The sequence below is a fragment of the Elephas maximus genome, chromosome 10, assembly GCF_024166365.1.
Source record: "Elephas maximus indicus isolate mEleMax1 chromosome 10, mEleMax1 primary haplotype, whole genome shotgun sequence".
NCBI classification, from domain to species: domain Eukaryota; kingdom Metazoa; phylum Chordata; class Mammalia; order Proboscidea; family Elephantidae; genus Elephas; species Elephas maximus.
The window spans coordinates 71984656-72008824 of NC_064828.1; the positions used below are offsets into that span (position 1 = coordinate 71984656).

The 24169-nt window shown below is 39.7% G+C and overlaps 1 protein-coding gene across 1 annotated transcript in view; it reads right to left on the minus strand.

The window, feature by feature from the left end:
• Positions 1 to 23442, minus strand: part of CCDC175 (coiled-coil domain containing 175) — an 88727-nt gene extending 65285 nt beyond the window's left edge. The window contains exons 1-6 of the mRNA XM_049897877.1: positions 23238 to 23442; positions 21237 to 21322; positions 18045 to 18156; positions 9528 to 9663; positions 3447 to 3675; positions 484 to 606 (exon numbers count right to left, since the gene is read on the minus strand). Coding sequence (XP_049753834.1) covers positions 484 to 606; positions 3447 to 3675; positions 9528 to 9663; positions 18045 to 18156; positions 21237 to 21322; positions 23238 to 23433 — 882 coding nt within the window. The 5' untranslated portion in view covers positions 23434 to 23442. The remainder of the gene's footprint in view (positions 1 to 483; positions 607 to 3446; positions 3676 to 9527; positions 9664 to 18044; positions 18157 to 21236; positions 21323 to 23237) is intronic.
• Positions 23443 to 24169: the final 727 nt, after the last annotated feature.

The window sequence follows — 24169 nt, forward strand, 5'->3', positions numbered from 1 at the left end:
TACTCTGTCCTATAGGGTCACTGTGAGTCAGAATTGACTCCGCGGCAACAGGTTTGGGTTTTTCCTTTCTAGTATAAGTGAAAAACCTAAACTCTGTTCTATTCTCAAACACATAAAATTAAGGATTCAGGTCATTTTTTGTTATGTAAAATAAAGCAATCTCATGGAAGTGTTCTGAATATCAATATCTTTGGCTGGTTCTGTATGCATTTTTTTTATCAACATTTTCATAGTGTTTTGTCCCATCAATGAAATTTGTACCTAAAAGATTCTAAACTTCTTTCTTTACACCATGTTCCTGGAGGAGAAAAAAACACAACTATACCATAATACTTTAAAGAAACTGTTAGAAAATATTGGCATGCCAAAAACATTCTCCCAAAATGGCATGGAGATGACTAAAACACGTGCTACCAATTATTTAAGACATTATATCTAGAGGTGCCCAAGTCAGGCTTGAGAGAATATTTTATTCTTTCTTACCACTGTGCTGCTAGTAACTGTTTGTTTCAGTTTTGACATTTCTATAGTTAATTTATTCAATTCTTTCTTCTTCGAAAAAGTCTCCAATCTTTTACGTTCATGGGCTTTTTTTAATTCATCAATCTATAGTAATAAACATAATAAATCAATCAAAACCCTATTGGCACAACAAAGTTTAGGAAACATATTTTTTGTCAAAAGATCTTTTCTGAAACCCATTCAATCTAAGTAAATCAAAAACAATAAAAAAACAGGCTTTGCTTGTTTCGCAACATTATAGGAAAAAGAGTGGTCTTCAAAGGGCCAAACCATAATTAAAAATATGAAATAGTAAACTTATAAGAACAGTAATAATAATAACCAGTAATAACAAAATAAAAGTAAAGGGTCATAGAAAAAGAAGAAGACCCTCAACAAGATGGGCTGACACAGTGGCTGCAACAATGGGCTCGAGCACGACAACGATCACGAGGATGGCACAGGACCAGGCAGTGTTTCATTCTGCTGTACACAGGGTTGCTGAGTCAGAATGAACTCGACGGCACCTAACAACAACAACGTAAAAGCAATTGCCATCACAGCTATTGACTAGTAAAGCATCATAGCAATGGCTTCCAGATTTACAGTATGCTAGTAGATTCGAACCTACCCAGAAGATAGGCCTGGCGATCTGCTTTTGAAAGGTCATGGCCTTGAAAGCTCTATGGTGCAGTCCTGTTCTGAACACATGGGGTTGCCATGGGTTGAGACTGACTCAGTGGCAACGAACGACCATAACAACAGCAGATCAGGAGAGTCAAAACAGAAGCAATGAAGAATTGTCTGGAAAACTAAATTCACATTTTTAATGGGAAACAAAACAGACTAAAGGCAGAGTCCACAAAATAACTGAAGAAAGGGCACCTCACAATTTTGAGCAACTTTTTACCATTTTACCAAGACCAAACATATTCTGATCACTGGTCAGATGCTAGTGAAGTAAGACTCCCTCCTGTCAAAATTAAACACATCCTGGATTTGCCTGGCAAAATGAATGATCAAGAACAAAGTAACTAAGTAGTAAGGCCTGAAAGAGCATATTCAACTCTGTCACACAGCTGTGAAGACATACATCTGGTTGGCTTTTCACCAGAAGTGGCTAATCTCAATGAATGTGATCATTGTCAATGACCTATGTACCAGGGGACAGATGCATATGAAAGAAACTTTGTGATCAATAAATTTTATTGAAAATTGGAATTCTGTGTTCATGCTTTGGTCTACATCTTCTCCTGAAGACTTGCAATTATAGGAATAATATTGGCAAAAAGCATTTTGTTTGTGTGAAAGGGAGATCTTACAGGTGAAGGCTCTCTGACATCAGTAATAGTTTTTCCTTTCTCATAGGAAGTCAATGGAATTAACAGGCTGTGAGCATGGGCTACCATCTGCCTTTAGTGAACAGTGGTGGTGACTGCTTAATATTCATCTACCTCAGTTGGTTTAAGCCAACTGGCACATGGCATTTCCTTGGGATACATTATTGTTCCAGGGGTTGATGTTTGTCTCCACCTGGCCTGATCAGACACAGCGGAGGAGGACTTAGAGTCCATGGTTGGAGAAAGGTTTTCCTTTCGCTCCTTGAATTAGGAAGCAAATAGTCCTATTGTTGTTTGTAGATATCTTGTGACCATAAAGGAAACTAGCCTTAGGATGAATGATGGAGGAGAATTCACTATTCCTGGAGGCTGTCCCATCTCTGAAATTCCTACTGTGTGAGATAATAAATGCCCCTACTATTTAAATCAGGTTGAATCAAGGCTTGTTATTAGCATCTAAAAGCACCTTGCCAGCTACTTCACAACATGCCTGTTATAAAAATGAATAGGACTGGGCAGGTTATCTACACACAGAAAAAACAAACAAAAAACAATAAGTGGCTTTAGTGTAAAATTATTTCTGAAGAGGTAGGCACTCGTAATGATAAAGAAGCTCAGACTTGATTGGAAGTATACATAGCCAAAGGTTTGTCATGGAATCAATTGCCATATGAACGAAATATCATTCACTACCAGGTTTTATTCCTTTAAATTTCAAATAAAACACAAGAAAAACAATTTAATAAACTTTCTTTTTTTTAATATATCAGGGTTGTGAGCCCAGTCTGACTTCCTACATTTATAATCTGAGATTATGCCAATTGCACCCATCGAGAGGGCACCATCAGGAGCTCAGCATCAATTCTTATCATGAGCTAGGCCTTCACTGCAGAGGGAGGAAATTGCTGCTGAAAACATCTAATATTGAGACAGCCCTCCCTCTCATGGGGCAACTGAAAGCAGAACAAAGAGGGAACAATCATAAGCCACTCTGATAGTGAGTTTTAATTAACATGGCATAGTAGATAACCCAGCCTTCTCTGCCTCTCTACCCCCACAGGGGCAGAACAGGATGGAGTAGTCACCCAACCATTCTCCTGTCCCCACTTCACTGTCACAAAGTTGCTGGTCTCAAAACATCCTTTTCTCTTTGGGGCCCTGGGCTCTTCCCAGCCCTCTACCGTCTACAGACTTCTCCCCTTGCAGATTCACCTGGTAGGAGCAGTAGGCTCTGGTGGGGCTGGAAACTCTGAATGCCCTGGTCCTCCTCATAGAGACAGTCTTAGAACTGTCAAGGGATCCAGATGAGATGGAGGCAAATTCCTTGTTCTTATAGGGCTGCATCTGAGCAAGGGGCCCACCCCAAAGTTACAAATCCTGTCACTTATATTCTTTTCCATGGCCTGAGATGCAGCTACACAACAAATGTCTCCCTCAAGAGGCTCCAAGTGCCCTTGAGTCACCAGCTCTCTCCCAATCCCTATGCTCACAGAAGATACTGCAGAGAGCACCTGCAAGCCTTCTGGACAAATACATTATTTCCCATTTCCAGTTCCATGTTTTGTTCAGTTCTGCATCTTTTAAAAAATAAATCCTGCCATTTACCTGTATACTCAGTTTTTTTTTTCTTAACAAATATTCTTCTCTATCTTTTTCCATTTTCTCCCTTGCCTCTTCAAGGCATTTATTTTGCAATTCGATTTCTTCTTTCTCCAAGCTTATCTTGGTATAAGTATCATTTATGTAAATAGTGGCAGCGGCTTTTTTTTCCATCATGTGATTGAGTGACACGATAAACTTTTCATGCTGCTTCATTAATCCCTCTTGCTTTTTACTAGGAGGAAATAATCATTCATGGCATGAAAAAATATGGCTGGTAGGAAAGAAATTTAGTCTTTTTGGTGAGAGAAATCACCTTAAAGCGAGAAATTGTAAAGGATACCTACTCTATAGTTGTGCATGTCATTGTCTAAACTTGGTTGAGATGAGGACAGAAGGAAACACAAAACAAGTGTCAACCTTGCAATTGCTTTCCACTGCAAAAATATCGCATGGCCCTGCCTCTCCCCACCCATTCCCAAGGACCATGGTAGGGTTCAGATAGTAACTATGGGGTATTTTGGTTTAAAGTATACAATTACAATGATTCAAAAAATAGTTTTGACTAGGTTAATGGGATCTGGCCAGATAAGTGTTTTGATACATAGTATTGCCCTATCTGTCTTATCATCCTAACGTAAAGTAGTTAAACCAAAGGAAGATAAACATCCCACGGCACCTCTAGCCAACTTCTGATGTAGGGGGCACAGGAGAAAGCTAGCCTTACTCTGATGACAGAAGTTAGGGGAGGAAGGCGCACTCTAAGGGGGCTGAGTCCATCTTCACAGTTCAGAGGATACTTGAAAGCCAGCGTGAACCCTCTTATCTTCTCCCAGCCACAGCCAAATCTGGGTTCCAGAGGAGACAACCTCACACATATACTATTGGCCATACTCATCATGAGGAAAACTCTAAGATCATGAGAAATATATACCTCAGGGTTAACAACAACAACAAATATATAATAAATATATATATATGGAAACCCTGGTGGCATAGTGGTTAATACAGCTGCTAACCAGGCGCTCCTTGGAAACTCTATGGGGCAGTTCTACTCTGTCCTGTAGGGTCGCTATGAGTCAGAATCGACTGGACGGCAGTGGGTTTTGGTGGCTTTATATATATATATATATATATATATATATATATATATATATATATATATATATATATATATATATATACACACATATATATATATTTGGAGAACGGACATCTGGTGCCATTTCTATATTTTCCTTTTTAAAGCCTCCACAATATAAAGGCATTTTTCCATTTCCTAGTGTCCAGGGTTAGACTGTTTCATTCCAGTGATCGTGTGTGAAGGCCCAGAGGAATAGAAACAGGTTGCTGGTGAGTTTAGTTTACAGAAGTTGAAGCCACAACAGAAATACAATAAAAAGACGCCCGTGATTTGTTTCCTACCTTTAATATGAGAGGCACCTCTCCCAGGGCATGGGGAGCAAGAATACATGGGCCCCAGTGCCTGGTGGGTCCGTCTGGGAGGAACAGAGAAAAGACAGTTGAAAAAGGCAGTGGAGGGAGGAGGAGGCCTCAGCTTGCAGCCTGGGGATGGTCTGTTCTGGTCCCGAGCATGTATAGCTTCATACCTGGGCAGCCTGCAGCTCTGAAGAGGGCTGCCACACCCTGCTTCATGGCTCCATGAGGCAGTGGCTGGGGGATGGGTCAGAGGCTATGGCAAAGGGCTTCTCCTGTCCCCAGCTGCCAGCAAGTCCTGGCCTAGCAGTGTGGGCCCAGGAGAGGGGTCTTCTGGGGATGTACTCATGGAGGAGGTCGTCTAGGACGGGGAGAGTCACACCAGGGCATCTAAGCAGCCAGTCTGTCATGAGGCCTCCCAGTTCTCAGCAAAGTCGTAGTGATCGGTGGGTGTGGGAAAGGAGGCAGGGGTGGCCAGGCTCCCAGTGGAGAACCAGCCTGTTCCCCGATTCATTTAGCTGCCTCCCCACAGCACCCCCAGGCAGCAGGGCCCAAAGCTGAATCGGCAAAAGTTGTGTGATATATTTACAACGACAACAACAAAAATAAGTAGCTGCTAAGGCTGTTTATGTACAACCAAACACCTCATGGGATTTGGTTCCTTGGTTTGGAGGTTGAGGGTCATGGTTTCATGGGACATCCCAGTTAACTGGCCTAACAGCATGTTTAGTGCTTCTATTCTACCTCCTAGTTCACTGCCTAGCACCTGGGGTCTTAAAAGCTTGCAAGTGGCCATCAAAAGTACAACAATTGGTCTCCACTGAAAAAAAAAGGAGAGAGACAGAAGCCTGAGATAGAGGCTGAATGAGGGGGTCAGGTAGTGGGTGCTTTGTGGGTCCAGGAGAGGAAGCCTTTTAAGAATGAATCAGCCTGAGGATCAACTTAACGTCACCTCAGGGAAGCATTAAAAAACCAAAATAAATTAAAAAACCTAATTAGGTGTATTACGCTGATTGGAAACTAGAGAGCATCACAGACTGCGTGTGGAACCTAAGGAAAACACATCCAAATAGCTGGAATGAATCCAGCTTTCAATGACTGTCCAAGAGAGGAGTTGTGATCACCACAATATTCTTTGCCAACACCATAATTCAAAGGCATCAATTAAGATGCCCACATGCTTATATATGTGTTGTTGTTCGGTGCCATTGAGTCAGTTCTGACTCATAGCAACCCTATGTACAATACAATAAAACACTGCTTGGTCCTGTACCATTCACACAATCATTGTTATGTCTGAGCCCATTGCTGCAGCTACTGTGTCAATCCATTTCATTGAGGGTCTTCCCCTTCTCGCTGACCCCTCTACCTTACCAAGCATGATGTCCTTCTCCAGGGACTGGTCCCTCTTAATAACATATCCAAAGAACGTGAGATGAAGTCTCACCATCCTCACTTCTAAGGAGCATTCTGGCTGTACTTCTTCCAACACAGACTTGTTCCTTCTGGCAGTCCATGGTTTATTCAGTGTTCTTCACCAACACCACAATTCAAAGGCATCAATTCTTCTTCGGTCTTCTTTATTCATTATCTAGCTTTCGCATGCATATGAGGTGATTAAAAATACCACGGCTTGGGTCAGGTACACCTTAGTCCTCAAAGTGAGATCTTTGTTTTTTAACAGTTTATAGAGGTCTTTCGTAGCAGATTTGCCCAATGCAATGTGTTGTTTGATTTCTTGACTGCTGCTTCCATGGGCGTTGATTGTAGATCCAAGTAAAATGAAATCCTTGACAACATCAATATTTTCTCCATTTATCATGATGTTGATTATTGGTCCAGTTGTGAGGATTTTTGTTTCCTTTATGTTGAGGTGTAATTCATTATAGAAGGCTGTAGTCTTTGATCGTCATCAGTAAGTACTTCAAGTCCTCTTCACTTTCAGCAAGCAAGGTTGTGTCATTTGCATATCACAGGTTGTCAATGAATCCTCTTCCAATCCTGATGCTTCATTCTTCTTCATATAGTTCAGCTTCTCGTATTATTTGCTTAGCATACAGATTGAATAAGTATGGTGAAAGGATACAACCCTGACACACCCCTTCCCTGATTTTAAACCAGGAGGTATCTCTTTGTTCTGTTGGAACGACTGCCTCTTGGTCTACATACAGGTTCCACATGAGCACAATCAAATGTACTGGAATTCCCATTCTTCACAATGTTATCCATAATTTGTTGTAATCCACAAGCCTTTGCATAGTCAATAAAATACAGATAAACATCTTTATGGTATTCTCTGCTTTCAGCCAAGGTCCATCTATCATCAGCAATGATATCCTTCATTCCATGTCCTCTTCTGAATCCGACTTGAATTTCTGGCAGTTCCCTATCTATCTATGTATATATATATGTGTGTGTGTATATTATAAATTCTAGAAAGAAGAGTGGAAGCAACAAGTGATCTTTCCATAAAGATTTGTCTTGAGTAAGGGGTTCTCTAAGTGTGGTCAGGGCCAGCAGCACCAGCATCGTCTGGGAACTTGCTAGAAATGCAAAATTTCAGGCCCCATGCAAACTTGAATCAGAAACTCTGGTGTGGCTTGTTCTAACAAGCCCTCCAAGTGTTTCTCATGCATGCTTATGTTTGAGAATCACAGGTCTACTGGGGTGAGATAGTGCTGATGAGCTGATATGCGTATCCAGCCTGGGTATTATCTTCTTGCTATTAATTTAGAAACCAACAGTCTAGTTTATATAGTGGTCTCTGCAACTGTGGCTAATATGCACCACTCACAAATGTGCATGTGAAACGCCAACATTGGTTAGGGTATGCAGTATTTTTCAAGCTGATGAGTTCATGAACTTTCTTTTACACACAGTGTCTCCCAGAACAAGTGCTCTGTGGGGCCTATATTGGTAACCGCATCTCTGGGCCTTGCTGTTGTTGGATTCCTGATGCTTTGATTTCCTGGGTGGCAAGCAACCCTCTGTGATATTATATTTTAACTTCCCAGGAAGGTTTTTTTTCTTATGACGAGAGAACTACACTACGGGTTCTTTGAACATTTCTCACTCTGGCAAACCAACATTCTGATATTTATGTCAGCCTTGCAAATTTGCTCACAGTGCTCTCTGAGTTATTCTTCAGGGTTTGTTTTTTCTTCCTTTCTTTCAGAATTTCTCTCTTCCTCTCATGAGCTGGGTAAGTGAAGAGTTGTGATCCCCATTTTACAGATGGAGAAAATGAGGCCCACAGGGGTAGAGTGGCAGCCTAAGGCAACACAGCTCAGGCATGAAGAGAAGGAAACTAACAGTTCATATCCTGGCTACTGGTGGTCACATACATTGTTTCATTTAATCACAGATAAAATATGGGATCCTCTCTTGGGAACCAAACCCATCCTCAGCCCTTCAGTAGACTGTGACAGAATCTTTTTTTTGTGTGTGTGCTTTAAGTGAAAGTTTACAATTCAAGTCAGTTTCTCATACAAAAACTTACACACACATTATTATGTAACCCTAGCTGCTCTCCCCACAATGTGACAGCATACTCCTTCTCTCCACCCTGTATTTCCTGTGTCCATTCAGTCAGCTCCTGTTCCCCTCTGCCCTCTCATCTTGCCTCCAAACAGGAGCTGCCCACATAGTCTCATGTGTCTACTTGAGCTAAGAAGCATACTCCTCACCACTGTCATTTTATGTCTTATACTCCAGTCTATGTTTGAAGAGTTGGCCTCAGGAATGGTTTTAGTTTTGGGCTAACAGAGAATCTGGAGGCCATGACCTCTGGGATCCCTCCGGTCTCAGTCAGGCCATTAAGTCTGGTCTTTTACTAGAATTTGAGGTCTGTATCCCACTTTTCTCCTGCTCCATCAGGGATTCTCTGTTGTGTTCCCTGTCAGGGCAATCATTGGTGGTAGCCGGCACCATCTAGTTCTGGTCTCAGGCTGATGGAGGTGACAGAATATCTATAAGGAACTAAGCTAGATATAATATATTTCTGATCTGAGACTATATTTACAATACAATAAAATCCAAAAAGCCAAACTCTGCCATCCAGGCGATTCCAACTCCTGGTGACCCAATGTGTTACAGAGTAGAATTGTTTCATAGGGTTTTCTTGGCTGTAATCTTTATGGAAACCGATCAGTAGGCCTTTCTTCCACAGTGCCGCTGGTTAAGTTTGAACTGCCAACCTTTAGGTTAGTAGTCAAGCACAAATTGTGCCACCCAGGGACCTTACAGTACAACAGCCAACAAGATTTCTTGCTTTGGTGGTGGTGGTTTGTAAATTGAATTCTACCATGAAAACTAAAATCACCATAGGCCTCTACCTTAGGGGGTGGCATGCTAGGTGACGTGTGATTTACCAATAGTAGTTGCTGCTGGGGAGCTGGGTTGCCTCTGAAATTTCACAGGTCTCCTGTCTGCAATGGTTGAAGATTCTCTGCTCTCCTCCCCAGGCCTCTGGAGCCAACACAAACACTATATCAGCCTGGGTCATCTCCTTCCAAAACTGATCTCCACCTCTCCACTGCCCTGAACCAGTTCAGATCAGAGGGCAAACCCCTAGGACAACACTCCACTCCAGCTCAAATACCGAATGAAAAAAATTTCAAATACTGAATGAAAAAAATTTCAAATACTTACCCCAGAGCTTCATTATTTTCTTTCAGCTCAAGTGTTCTCTTCCTCAGAGACTCTATTTCAGAATCAATCCGTGTAATTTTCATATGTAATTCACTTATTTCAAAAAGATTTAATTTCCGAGCATCTCTGACGCATTCTTAAAAGTAGAGATATTACACAATTAATTGAGAAAGCATAATTGTAGACACTGGCTTTTCAAATCATAAAGAAATTAAATCATCTCCTGAAATATTGTCTTTATTATGGTCTAGTCAGACACCTCTTACTCATCACCTTGGATCCTCTCAATCTCACTTATCAATTTTTCTCTTGTTTCAGCTGCTGCTATGGTGATCAGCTTTCTATGGGCTGGAACAACTTCACACAGGAGCAGACTGATAGCACCCGGTTCCTGACTGTTCCATGCACTTCTCGGCTCCCGGCCTAGGAAGACCCAGCTGCCTCTACCATGGGACTTCTTTAGACAACCCACACCCATGCATGTGCAAACTGGAAGTGTGGCAGGCTGGGCAGACAGTCGATCGTTGGTAGACAGGATCCAATGCATAAATATTTCTCCCTTTTCTCACACTGATGGATGGTCCTGTGAAGAGCCCACAGTGTGTCTTGGGAGCACAGTCTCGTAATCGATATGGTACATTTAGCATGGCCAATATCATAAGGCAATCTCATATTGGCTCTCCCTTTTCCCTTTCTTTTGTCTCCTTATCCTGCCCTTCTGCTCTTTGGGTGGCACTCCTTAATACAAAAAATAGTACAAAAGCCATTGCCACAAGATTTGCTTTCTGAGGAATTCAGTGTATTAAAGAACTAATTATTTATCAATAAATAACAAATTAGTGTAATCACATAAGACTTCAGAGGACACTGCAGTGTATGACAGATAGAGGGTCAGTATAAATGAACTTTTGAACATTGTTCAGAAAGGTCTGGGCCACCTATTTCTATATAACAAATTCCATAGAAACTATCTGGTAGCTGCCCTGAGACAGCTAGGCTATTTTTTCTAGTTCTTCTAGGCTATTAATTAAATTGTTCATAATATCAGGGCTTTGGGTCTCAAATATACATATGCATCACCTGAGGATCTTGTTGAAATGCAGGTTCTATACAGTGGGTCTGGGGTGGGCCCGAGAGAGCATATCTAATAAGCTCTCAGGTCAAGCTGATACTGTTGGTCCAAGGATCACCTTTTAGTAGCAAAATTTTGTATCATAAAACTAAACCGATTTACTCGTTTAAACATTCAGTGTGCATCAAGAACCTTATAAGCTAATATGGTATTTTTTTTCCTTCAAAAATGTTTTTATTATAAAAGTAATATAATCTGGAAAATAAAGGAAAGCAACCAAAGAAAATAAAAACACTCATAATTCTGCCTTTGGTGCACATCCTTCTGAGTTTTTACTATTTCTATGTACATTATGTACATAGAAATAAATACTTTATTGTATTTTCTCTGTGAAACTAGACACCAAGCATATTGTTTTATTATCCACTATTATCAGTCAAGATCCAATTAAACCAAAAACAAACAAACAAACCATTGCTGTCCAGTCGATTCCGACTCATAGCTACCCAATGCAACAGAGTAGAACTGCCCCCTAGGGTTCCCAAGGAGTGGCTGGTGGGTTTGAATCGCTGGCCTTTTGGTTAGCAGCCAAGCTCTTAACCACTGTACCACCAGGGTTCTAAGATCCAATTAGGAGACAGAAATCTCACAGTAAATTGAACAAGGAACATTTAATACAAAGAATTTTTAGCTATCACAGGGTTGGAATAATGAGGAATTGTATGATAAGTAAAAGAAGAAAACTCTAAATTTTAAATACAGAGAGCAGGAAGAAGAAACAGCCACTCTCCCTGGAGCTAAGATACGAGTGCTCAGGGAAGAATCCCAGGGCTAAGATCCAGACTTTGTTGGAGAGGGCTGTGGCTCACTGGATGGCAAAGAAGTTGTTAAGGTGCTTCAGTGGTTCTCCCTCGGGGCATTGGGGGAATCTGCTCACAAGGAGCTACCATGCCTCAGAGCTCACTACAGAACCACCCAAAGGGGTGCTGCGGAAGTTGTTTAAGGGGAGGTGCTTCACTAGAGGCACTCTACCATGATACTGCCCAAGGGGATACTGGGGGAAGCTGCTGAGCATTGCAGACTGCTGTGTGCTACACAGGCTGGCACTGGAGAAGTCAAATGCCCTGCAACAGTGTGCTAAATGCAGCACACTGGAACCAGTAGGGGAACCCCTTCCTTCTCCAGTATCTCTTCAGTGGTCTCTACTGACAAAGTTTAACATTATGCCAGCTGGCAAGAGAAGAAATTTGCAGGGTCCAGCTCTATTATCACAAAGCAGACAATGAAGTGTAGGTTTGGAGCTGAGAGACAATAAATAGATAACCAGAACATCTACTTAAGTTTTGTTGTTGTTGTTGTTGTTTTAAAAAGAGCACTGTTTTAAGGTTGGGCTTTCTGGGAAACATATTCTAAAATTTGGGTGCAGGAAATTTTTGTCTACTGTTCTCAGAAACATCTCCTGTGAAAATAAAAGTGAAGGAGGACTGGGTAGAGGGAGAAGTTGAACTGTGATGAACTTTGGAATTGGAATGACAATTCAGCATTGTTCTATATTGAGGCAAGGGAGCCAGGTCTTTGTATCCCCACATTGACCAAACACACTGTATGTTAACTGCATCTTGGGAGGAGATGTAACCTGAGGTGAAGTTTCTCTCTTTTGTCAAGGGCAATTCCTGGGGAGGTACTCAGCTGTGAGACTCAGCCAACACCCCTGGAAGCTAGGGAAATGAGTGACTTGGTCCTGAAGGAGAATCTGGGCAGTGTAAACTTATGGAAAAGTATATAAATCTTAAGTGTACAGCTCAATGAATTATGATAACACCCACTAACCACCACCCAGGTCAAGAAAAGAAAATATTATCAGCACCTCAGAAGTTTCTTTGGTATTCCCTCTTCCTATAACTACCTTCTTGACTTTTAACACATAAATTTGACCATTTTTAAATTTCATAGAAATGGAATCATGCAGTATGTATTCTTTTGAATGTGACTTTTTGTTCAATGAGATTAATTCATACTATTATGTGAAATTGTACTTTGTTCATTCTCACTGATGTATAGTAACCTATCATATAAATATCCCATTAATGTGTTTTTTTTCATTTGACTTTTGAAGGGCATTTGAGTTGTTTCTGATTTTGGCTATTAAGAGTATTGCTGTTATGTCTTTTGATATGTATGTGCATGCATTTTTTTTTCGGTCTATACCTAGGAGTGAAATTGCTGTGTCTTGGGTATTTTGACATTCCATTTTAATAGATAATGTCATAGAGTTTCCAAATGATTTTCCCAACTTATACTTCCACCAATAGTGTTGAGATTTCCTGCTGCTTTATATCCTTGTCAACAATTGGAATTGTTAGTTTTTACTTTTAGGCAGTCTGCTGGATATGAAGTGATAAGAGAAAACTGTGAGAACTGGAATTCCATGGGACTGCCCTGTTTTTCCAGGTCTTGCAAGTTTTCCGCCTTTGACAGGGTTCGGTCTTACCACTTTTCTATCACTCCCTATTAATGGAAAATATTTGAGTTTTCCGTCTCTGACAGGCTTCCACCTTACAAAATTTCCATCTTTCATAGGTTTTATGATGTATTATTTTGTTGGTAATTTGCATAGCTTGTTTACTAATGAGATTCAGCATTGTTTCATTAAAAAAAATGTGCATGCTGCATATTTATTTAATTTCATCTTTTGTGAATTGCCTTTTCAATTCTCTTGCTAATTTTCTACTGTGTTGTCTGTTTTTTTCTTAATGACTTTTAGAGTTCTTTATATTTAAAAAAAAAAAAAAAAGTCCTGAATTGGTAATATGTGTTACAGAAATTATCTCCCATTCAGTAGCTTGATTTTTTACTCTCTTAATTATGTCTTTCAAAGGAAAAATTCTTAATTTTAAAGTAGTCCAATCTATCAATATTTTCATTTATGATTAGTGCTTACAATGTCCTGTTTAAGAAATCTTGAGTTCTGGGAAATTGCAGCATGAGCAGGTCTAACATCCCAGCACTCTCATGTAAGCACCAAAACAATGCAACTAGAAATATGTAACCTCAACTCTATAAGAACTCTGAAAAAGTAGACAGAGGATTGCAACAACGGCCACAAACTAGAACAAGAAAAAGGTGACATTTAAATGGTAGAAAAACCTTTTTCTACTGTCCTGTTCTACCTCCTCCATGGTGTAGCAGCTGGGCAGCTGCAGTAGAGCCAAACCACGGTTTATGTTCACAAAAAAGGGGCTCCGAAGCAAATAAACTTTGCTGGTGGACTCTTCACTGTGTCTATTCTGATGTGTTTGGGAGATGCCTGAAGGACTAAACCCTTGGTCTGGCCTGAATTGGAACTTTTGCAGGGAGGAGGATAAAAGCATAATCAAATATAGAAGGCTGTGCCTGCCTAAGAGTTTCTTGCAGAAATTAGCAATTACAAAAGCACTGTACATACAGGGGAATTGAGAAAGATAACACACTGTAATTTTCTAATATGCCAGATTCAACACAGCATACAAAGAAACTGGAAATGATGGCCCATTCAAAAGAATAAGATGAAGGAAGAGAAACTGTCTCTATGGAAGCCCACAATAATAGACAGATTAAAAACCAAAAACCTGTTGCCGTTGAGTCGATTCCAACTCATAGAGACCCTATAGGACAGAGTAGAACTGCCCCATAGAGTTTCCAAGGAGCACCTGGTGGAGCTGACCTTTAGGTCAGCAGCCATAGCACTTAACGACTATGCCACTAGGGTTTCCAATAGACAGATTAGAAGACTATAAAATAACAGTATTAAACATACTCACATAACTAAAGGAGAACATAGACAAAGAACTAAAGTAATCAGGAAAATGATACATGAACAAAATGACAACATCAATAAGGAGATAGGTGCTATAAAAATGAACCAAACAGAAGTACTGGAGGTGAAAAATACAATAACTGAAATGAAAAACTCAATGGATGGACTCAGCAGATTTGAGCTGGCAGAAGAAGAATCTGTAAAACAATAGCGACTACTGAGGCTGAAGAGCAAAAAGAAAAAAGGATCAAGAAAGTTGAGTAAAGTCTAATGGAACTGTCAGCCACTATCGAGGGAACTAACATGTACATCACAGGAATCCCAGAGTGAAAAGAGAGAGAAAGGAACAGAAAGACTATTTGAGGAAATAATGGCAGAAAACTTAAATCTGATGAAGGACATGAATCTACAAATCCAAAAAGCTCAACCAACTCCAAGTAGGATAAACCCAAAGAGATCCACACAGAGATACATTATAATCGAACTCTCAAAAATCAAAGAGAATCCTGAAAGCATCAAGAGAGAAACTAATTGAACTGATCCTTAATAAGATTAAATCCCGATTTCTCCTAAGAAACCTTGGAAACCAGAAGGCAGTGGAATGACATATTTAAAAAGCTAAAATAAAATAACTGTCAACCAAGAATTCTATATCTAGCAAAACTGCCATTCAAGAATGAGGGCAAAATTAAAACATTCCCAGAGAAACAAAATCTGAGGGAGTTTGTGATAACTAGACCTGCACTGCAAGAAATGTTAAAGCTCTTAAGATATAGAACTGAAAGAGCACTAGACAATAACTCAAAGATGTAACTCAAAGATGTATGTAGAGGGGGAAAAAAAGATCCCTAATAAAAATAATCTCATGGGAAAAATGTAAGGGCCAGATCTGTGGTATTTTGGTTTGTAACTTTAGTAGTTATGTCCTACTTGATTCCAAAAGACAAATACATAAAATATAATTATAAATTTATGTTATTGAGCACATGATGTATAAAGATGTAATTTTATCAAAACTAGCATATAAGGGGGGAAAGAGAGGTATAAGAATAGAGTTTTTGTATGCTACTGAAGTTAAGTTGGTATTAATTTAGACTAAACCCATTGCCATCAAGTCAATTCCAACTCATAGAAATCCTATAGGACAGAGTAGAAATGCCCCATAGAGTTTCCAAAGAGCACCTGGTGGATTCAAACTCCTGACATTTTGGTTAGCTGCCATAGCTCTTAGCCACTATACTATCAGACTAGGTAGTTATAAATTGGAAACCCTGGTTGTATAGTGGTTAAGAGCTATGACTGCTAACCAAAAGGTCAGCAATTCAAATCCACCAGGTGCTCCTTGGAAGCTCTATGGGGCAGTTCTACTCTGCCCTATAGGGTTGCTATGAATCAGAATCAACTCAATATCAACAAGTTTGGGTTTTTTTTTTGTTTTTTTTTTTTTGGTTTTTAGTTATAAACTTAAGATGTTACACGTAACCCTCATGAAAATCACAAAGAAAATATCTAAAAAATATACAAAGAAAGGAAGGACAAGGGAATCAAAATGGTTCAGTGCAAAAAATCAACTAAAAACAAATGATGACAATATTGGAGAAAATGAGGGACAAAGAAGGCATAAGACACACACACAAAAACAAAGAACAAAATGGCAGAAGTTCTTCTGTATTGATAATTACTTTAAATGTAAATGAATTAAACTCTCTAATCAAAAGGCAGAGAGTGGAAGAATAGACTAACAAACAAACAAACAAAAACTATATACCATCTACAAGAGTCACATCTTAGTCCCAAAGACACAAATAGATTAAAGGTGAAAGAATGGAAACCATTCCTTATAAACAGAAACCAAAAGAGGGCTGGGGTAGCCATATTGATATCAGACAAAGTAGATTTTAATTAAATCAAAATCTAAGAGACAAAGAAGGACATCATAAATTGATAAAAGGGTCAATTCAGGAAGAAGATATAACAATCATAAATATATATGCACCTAACATCAGAGCCCCAAAATATATGAAGGAAATGTTGACAGAATTGAAGGGAGAAATAGACAGTTTGACAATAACAGCTGGAGACTTCAAAACACCACTTTCGATAATGACAGAATATCTAGAAAAATATCAATAATGAAATAGAAAATTTGGACAACACTAAGCCAACCAGACCTGACCGACATATACCGACTACTCAACACCACAATACACATTCTTCCCCAGTGCATGTGAATTGTTCTCCAGGATAGACCACATGCTAGGTAACAAAATACGTCACAAAATGTAAAAAGACCGAAATCATGTCAAGTACCTTCTCCAATCTCGATGAAATGAGACTAAAAATTAGTAACAGATAGAAAAATGGTTACTGGGGCAAGTGGGAGGGGGAAAGGAGGATTTATTGCTTACGTGGTACTGAGTTTCTGCTAAGGATGATAAAAAATTTGGAAATGGATAGTGGTGATGATTGCTCAACATGAACATAATATCACTAAATTCTACATGCAAAAAGTGTTGAAATAGCAAATGTTCTGCTATACATAAATTTCACCACAATTAAAAAAAAAACTGCAAATAAAATCTTTCCCTTCTCCAAGGACATGAAGATATTTTGCATTATCTTCTAAAATTATTTTCAAAAATTTTATGTTTCACATTTAGACCTAAACTTCACCTGGAATAAAATTGTTGTGTGTGGTAGAGGTTAAGGGTTCCTTTTCATTTATTTTTTATATGTATGTATCTAACTGATACAGAACTATTTATTCACACAACTATCCTTTCTCTACTGCTTTATAGAGCCATCTTTATCATAAATTAAATATTCATATATAAATGGGACTGTTTCTGAATTCTCTATTCTGTTCCATCCAGCCGTTTGTCTGTACTTGCACCAAAATCACAGTGCCTTACTACCGCAGCTATGTAATAAATCTTATCTTGAATGTAATACCTCTCACTTTCTTCATCATTTTCAAGATTGTTAAGACATTTGGCCCTATATATTTTTGAGATTGTCTTTACATTTGGCCCTTTATATTTCCATGTATCATTTCAGAATCATTTCCCACAAAATAACCTGCTGGGATTTTGAATTGGTACATTAAATCAAAAGGTCAATTTGTAGAGAATTGACATCTTTATAATATTGAGTTTCCCACCTTATAAACATGTTACATCCTGCCATTTTTCTCGGTCTTCTTTAATCTCTGTCGACAATGTTTCACAGATTTCTGTTCACAGGTCTTTTATGTCTACCTTTAGATTTATTCCTAGGTTTTCGTAAATCCAAAATAAATAACACCATTCTTACAATATGTTCTCTTAATGTTTGAAAGAATTCACATGCACCAGTGAAGTCACCTAGCTTTACAGTTTAGGCTGGACAAGCTGCATAATTTAATTGAATAGATATTAGTCTATTTAGAAATAAAATTATATAAATTCAAGGTATATATATATGTGTGTGTGTATATGTTATTTTCACTTCTAAGAGAAAATCATTTCAGATCTCAGTGTGTTTCTGTTGTGCCCTCTTTCTTGCTATATTTAGACCATGTGATAACTATTAAACTTACCTTGTTACAAGTACTTGGCTCTATTTTCTTATAAGATAAACTAAATCTTACAGTCAGTAACCTCAAAAGTACCTTCCAGTTCCATGTTAAAGCAACTGGGAAGAGTTTCCAATAGAAAATACAGCCTGCTGAGTTCCATGGATTCAATTTCTAGAAGATCAATTGTGGACTTTCTCATTTCTTCCTGAAAATTTAAATTGCATTTTTTTTTAAGTTAAGACACTAAAATAATATTTATTTCCTAAACAACTCCCTGTAAATGTTTTCAGAGGTCAAAGTTTGATTTTTACAAAACATCTTCAGCCATTATTTCTATTTGAAGCAGAAAATGGAGAAAGTGTCTGCTCCTCAGTCAGTGTTTAATAATACCATAAATAATTTATGGTATTATTCCTAATTTATCTTTCAGTGTCTACTGATTTTCTTCTGCTCAGAATTAATCTTTTCCCTATGTGGATATGTTTCTCATATGCACTTTCAATCAATTTAAAAGGAAAGATTCCAATAAAAAGGATAACCTTGAGAAAGAAATCTACTTAATTAAAAAATGGAAATTGCCTATAAAAATATGCCTAAGGCTGTAGTGGTTAAGTGCTACGGCTGCTAACCAAAGGGTCGGCAGTTCAAATCTGCCAGGCGCTCCTTGGAAACTCTGTGGGGGAGTTCTACTCTGTCCTATAGGGTCGCTATGAGTTGGAATCGAATCGACGGCACTGGGTTTTTTTAAGTATAAAAAGGACAGTGGTTCTCTTACATATACCTTATCTACACCTACAAAACCAAACAAAATAGTTAAATAGGGCTATTTTTTTTTAAAAGGTGGGGCTAATTTACAAAAGAAGAAATTATTCAAAAATCAGTTAGAGGAAAAAATAGATAAATCATCTTTTAAATAAATGGTTAGAATGGCTACCCCCACATGTCTGTCAGTTTGTCATACTGTGGGGGCTTGTGTGTTGCTGTGATGCTGGAAGCTATGCCACCGGTATTCAGGTACCAGCAGGGTCACCCATGGCGGACAGGTTTCAGCTGAGCTTCCAGACTAAGACAGACTAGGAAGAAGTACTTGGCGGTCTACTTCTGAAAAGAATTAGCCAGTGAAAATCTTAGGAAGCAAGGAAATCTTAGAAGCAAGGATGGTGAGACTGTGTCTTACATACTTTGGACATGTTGTCAGGAGGGATCAGTCCCTGGAAAAGGACATCATGCTTGGTAAAATACAGGGTCAGTGGAAAAGAGAAAGACCCTCAACGAGATAGATTGACACAGTGGCTGCAACAATGGGCTGAAGCATAACAACGATTGCGATCTTGGTACAGGACTAGGCAGTGATTTGTTCTGCTGTACATAGGGTCGCTATGAGTCAGAACAGACTCGACGGCACCTAACCATAACAACATCTACAGCTATTTTATGACCTGAACATTCATATATATATATATAGCATGATCACTTTTCTGTAAAAATATAATTCAATATTTGGATCACCTGAAAATGGAAAGGATATTCTTCAAAGAGTTAATTGTAATTATTTTGGGAATGGATAGTAGGATGGTTGTGGAACATAAAAACCGAAAGCCAAACCCATTGTTGTGTCGATTCTGACTCATAGTGACCCTATGAGTCAGAATCACTCTTCAGCAACAGGTATGGTTTTTGGTTTTCAGGACAGAGTAGAACTGCCCATAGGGTTTCTGCTCTCACATCTTTCTCCTGTGGTTGGTGGGTCTGAACCACCAACCTCTTAGTTAGCAGCCAAGCACTTAGCCACTGTGCCACCAGGGCTCCTTTGTGTAATATGGTGAACATAATTAATGTCACTAAATGCTACAAGTAAAAAAGTGTTAAAATGGTTATAATGATGAGATCATGGTTTTCACTTTCTCCTTTTTGCATATCTATTTTTTCCCTAAATCTTCCAGAGTAAACATGTATTACTTTTATAATAGTGAAATTTATTACTTTAAAAACTGAAGGAGAGATTTATCTCTGCTATTTAAGAGATTTCACAGCTCAGATATTAAATGGAACCACCCTGGATAATTAGCCATAACAAATGTTTTGGCCCCTTCAAGTCCTGAAGAAAAAGCATAATTAAAAGAACAAACAAGGGGAAAAGTTTTCCACAGGACCACAGTGTGGTACTATACATAAAAACCTTGTGTTTACATATATGCATTAAATTAAGTGGGACAAGGAAGTATAATTATGTGGTAAGTATGTATATATGTATATGTATATATAAAATTATAAAATAACGAAATTAATTTTCATCATCAGTTTGTAAGCTCAAACTCATTTTCTTTAGTGCCATATCTCTACATTTTCAGATATTTGTACTGTAGTAGGTTCTTATTCAATATTTTTTAAATCAAATGAAAAGCCTTCACAGTTCTGACTGTTCTGGGGAAAGCACTGTAAACATCATTCTGGGCTAAACAGAGCCAGTTCTGTGACCCTTCAGGAGGAAACTCTTTAACTATTTCTTCAATGCCTCTTTTATAAGGGCCAGGTTAGTACAATTGTAAAAGTTTTGTTTGTTTGTTTTCATCGAACAGCACTGTCTACTTCAATGGACTAGGTGCCAAAAAATCTTTCACCAGTTATGTAGGGAATTGCTTATAGAAAACCCAGTTAGCAGACACCATGCATTCACTTTATTCCAGAGCTTGTTTGCTTATTCACTGTTTGTTGTAAGTAACGTTTATACAGTGATGTCTCAAGCATTTGCCCATGTGGTCCACTCCTTAACTAAGCTCTTCCATCACCAGTATTGCTTCTCCTGCGTGGACTTGGCCTCACCCATGGCACAGGTCCAGAATTCAGTTTTCTGAATGAAAAATAAGCAAAAATCTATGGTTGATTGACACTGATGCAAATGCTTAGTAAACTGAGAGGAAATACTTTTAAATTGAAGGTATTTTCCCTATTTATTTCTTTAAGTACATCGAACAGAAAAAAACCAAAACCAAACCCGCTGCTGCAGTGTCCGTTCCAACTCAGGATGACCCTGTGTGTCACAGAATGTACTGACTTCCCTGGGGTTTTCTTGGCTGTTATCTTTGTGAAAGCAGATCACCAGGCTTTGCTTTTGGGGCACCACTGGGTGGGCTCGAACTGCCAACCTTTTGGTTAGTAGCCGAGAGCAAACTGTTTGTGCCACTCAGGGACCCTCACCTTGAACAGAGTTGGTGCTAAATTAAAGTTTGATGGCAGAATACATGGAATTTGGGGGGAAAAAAGCTCTTAAATATAATACTATACCAATTTCTTAACAGCTACAGCAATGTCCGTCAGAAAGGTCCTAGCGTCTTCATTGCATTTAAAACAGTCACTTTTCAGCGATTTTTCTTAAAAAAAAAGGAAAAATAAAATCTCATATTCATCTGTCCAAATCAAGAGTTCAAGACTAGCTCTATCACTGACATGACTTTGGATACATGGGAATAATTTAGTCTCTGCAGGTGTCAACATTCTTTGTGATAATACTTGTCCAAGACTATCTCACAAGAACTGTGACATTAAATTCCTTTATCCAAAAAGGAAAAAAAGAAAGTATACCAAATTAACAGTAATATTTGAGATCTAGCTCAAACGCTTACTCAGCTGGAAGTTACACCTTCTATTTCTGGATTTCTGTAGTATTTTACATGAACCTCTTTTGTGCTTGTTACTCCCCATTTTATGGTATTCTAACTTAGGTACATATTCTATGATCCTTGGAAGCAAACTCCTCTTAATATTCATCTTTGCATCTCTCATGGTACAAAGAAGGGATCTATACAGGATAAGGAAACAATTAATAAATATTTATGAAAGGGATAAATATAACATGCCTTTTTTTTTTATAATGTAGGTCTGATTAAGGATAGATCCACATATATATCAAAGTCATGCCATTTCTTTAAGGTCACAGAGCTGATCAGTGGTGGAGTTTGGATTCAAGTGGTAATGATTCCAGGCTCCATGCCCTTAACAGTCATACCCACCACTTGGAAGAGTAAATAGAAATTTCTGTCCTCTGTTTCAGGGAACTTGGACTCTCCTCAATAAACTAAGCTCTCAAATCAGTTCCTGAGTTTGTGAGTGAGTGTGTGTTAGAGAAAGACAGGCATTGCAAGTTATCCCCCCCTCCCTTTTTTTTATGAAATAAATGACCACAAACTTGTCTCTGCTTGCAGATGGGCTGAAGAGCTCATATTCAGGCCAGGAAGACTTAACGAAGTTTTCTCCTATGAAAAACTTTCTGCAGCTCCAAAAATTATTAGCTCAAAAAAAAAAAAAGTATTTGTGCATAAACACTGGAGTTGAATGGACATGCCGATCTAGAGATCAGTTGCAAAGAATTCAAGACTAGCTCTATCATTCACAGTGACCTTGGATACACACGAATAATTTAGCCTCCTTAGGGGTCAACATTCTTTATGATAATACTTGTCAAACCTATCTCACAATAGTTGTGACATTAAATTAGTTCATCTAAAAAGGAAAAAAGAACCTCTGCCAAATTAACAGTACTATTATAATAAAAATCAGTAAGATTATCTTTAAATAGTGAAACAATGAGATGCCTTGTTGTTCGGTCTAAATGTTTTTTGATCTGAACGAGAAATGCCCTTTCTTGGAATATGTTTTACCCTAAACTTAGGTAACTTAATTACAAGCTCAGCTCTTTAACTGAGAAAGTATTTTAACTTGGCCCTACCCAAGATCATTTTCTGTTCACATCTCCGAAACATCCTTCTCTAGGTAACAGTGCATCAGGAGCTAATTTCCCTTGCCTAAATAGACTCGACGGCACTGGGTTTTCTGTTTTAATATAACAGGAGCCTCTTATACACACCTTTTCCTATTTGTGTGTTAAACTCCCCACTTTTCACTGGCAAAATGTTGGAGGAAACTAACTTGCAAAGGAAAGGCGGGAAGGGACAAGCGGAAATCCAATGCACAATCTAAAGGCAAGTGGGTAGACCTGCTGTGGGCAACAGGCAAGACAGAGGGGAAGGGCAGTGGCCTGGGGATCCGGAACCTGTCACCAGCTACTAGTCTGAGCCGGGCCGAGTCACTCGAGCTTCACTAGGGTAGGAAAGCCTGGGCACTTGGGGCTCCCCTTATCCCCCAGCCTCCGAGGTGCGGCGGAGGCTCTGCTTAGGCCAGAGGTTCTCTGGGCTCCGGGAGGAGGATCTCCGCTAAGGGTTCCCGCTGAGGGCCGCCTCGGCGCCTCCTCCGTGGGGACGTCCCTCTCGGCGCCCGCAAGCCTCTCACCTACTACAAAGAGCTGCTCCAGCGCGGCCGACGCAACCGAGGAACCCAGGGAGGAGGGGAAGGTGAATAGCTCCAGGGAGGGCCCGGTGGAGACGCTAGCCGCCCGCCTGGTCCTCTCGGCGATCAACCGCTCAGTGGCTGTCAGCAGCACCTTGTCGCGGACCCCCACCTCAGCGGCGCAGGGGCTCAGTGCCATCTCGCTGTTCTGGCTCGGCGCCCAGGCAGCCAGAGCTACGGCGGCCGGTTGCCACAGGCAACGGACTCTCCTAGGCCTCGGGCGCCCCCTGGCGGCGCGCACTGGGTACCTCGGCACTTCTCCTTTGACTTTATCCACTGATATTGAGTGGCCCTAGAAGGGTGGAATCCCTCTTAGCTGTCCTCTCCTCTTTGGCATTCCCCCTTCTTTAGTTCATACCTTGTGCTTTTTTCATAGACCACTGAAATCAATAATGATCACCCTTTGAACATGTCTCTGTGGTATGTACTGCAGGAAGGGCTTTGTATACAGTAGCTTACTTAATCTTCACAACAACTTTGTGGGGTAGGAATCCCCCCACCCACCCCCGCCGCCGTTTTCCATTTTTATGGAGCCCTGGTGGTGCAATGGTTAAAGAGCTTGAGTGCTAACCAGAAGATTGGCAGTTCGAATCCACTAGCCACTCTTTGGAAACTCTCCTTGGGGCAGTTCCACCCTGTCCCAAAGGGTCGCTATGAATCAGAATGGACTCAACCGCAACAGGTGTTTTGGGCGGTTTGGTGGCGCAGTGGTTCAGAGCTTCTCTGCTAACCAAGAAAGGGTGGCAGTTGGAATCCACTAGCCGCTCCTTGGAAACCCTGTGGGGCAGTTCTGCTCTGTGCTATAGGATCGTATGAGTCGGAATTCACTCTAGGGCAACAGGTTCCATTTTCACAGAGGAGGAACTGAGGCTGGG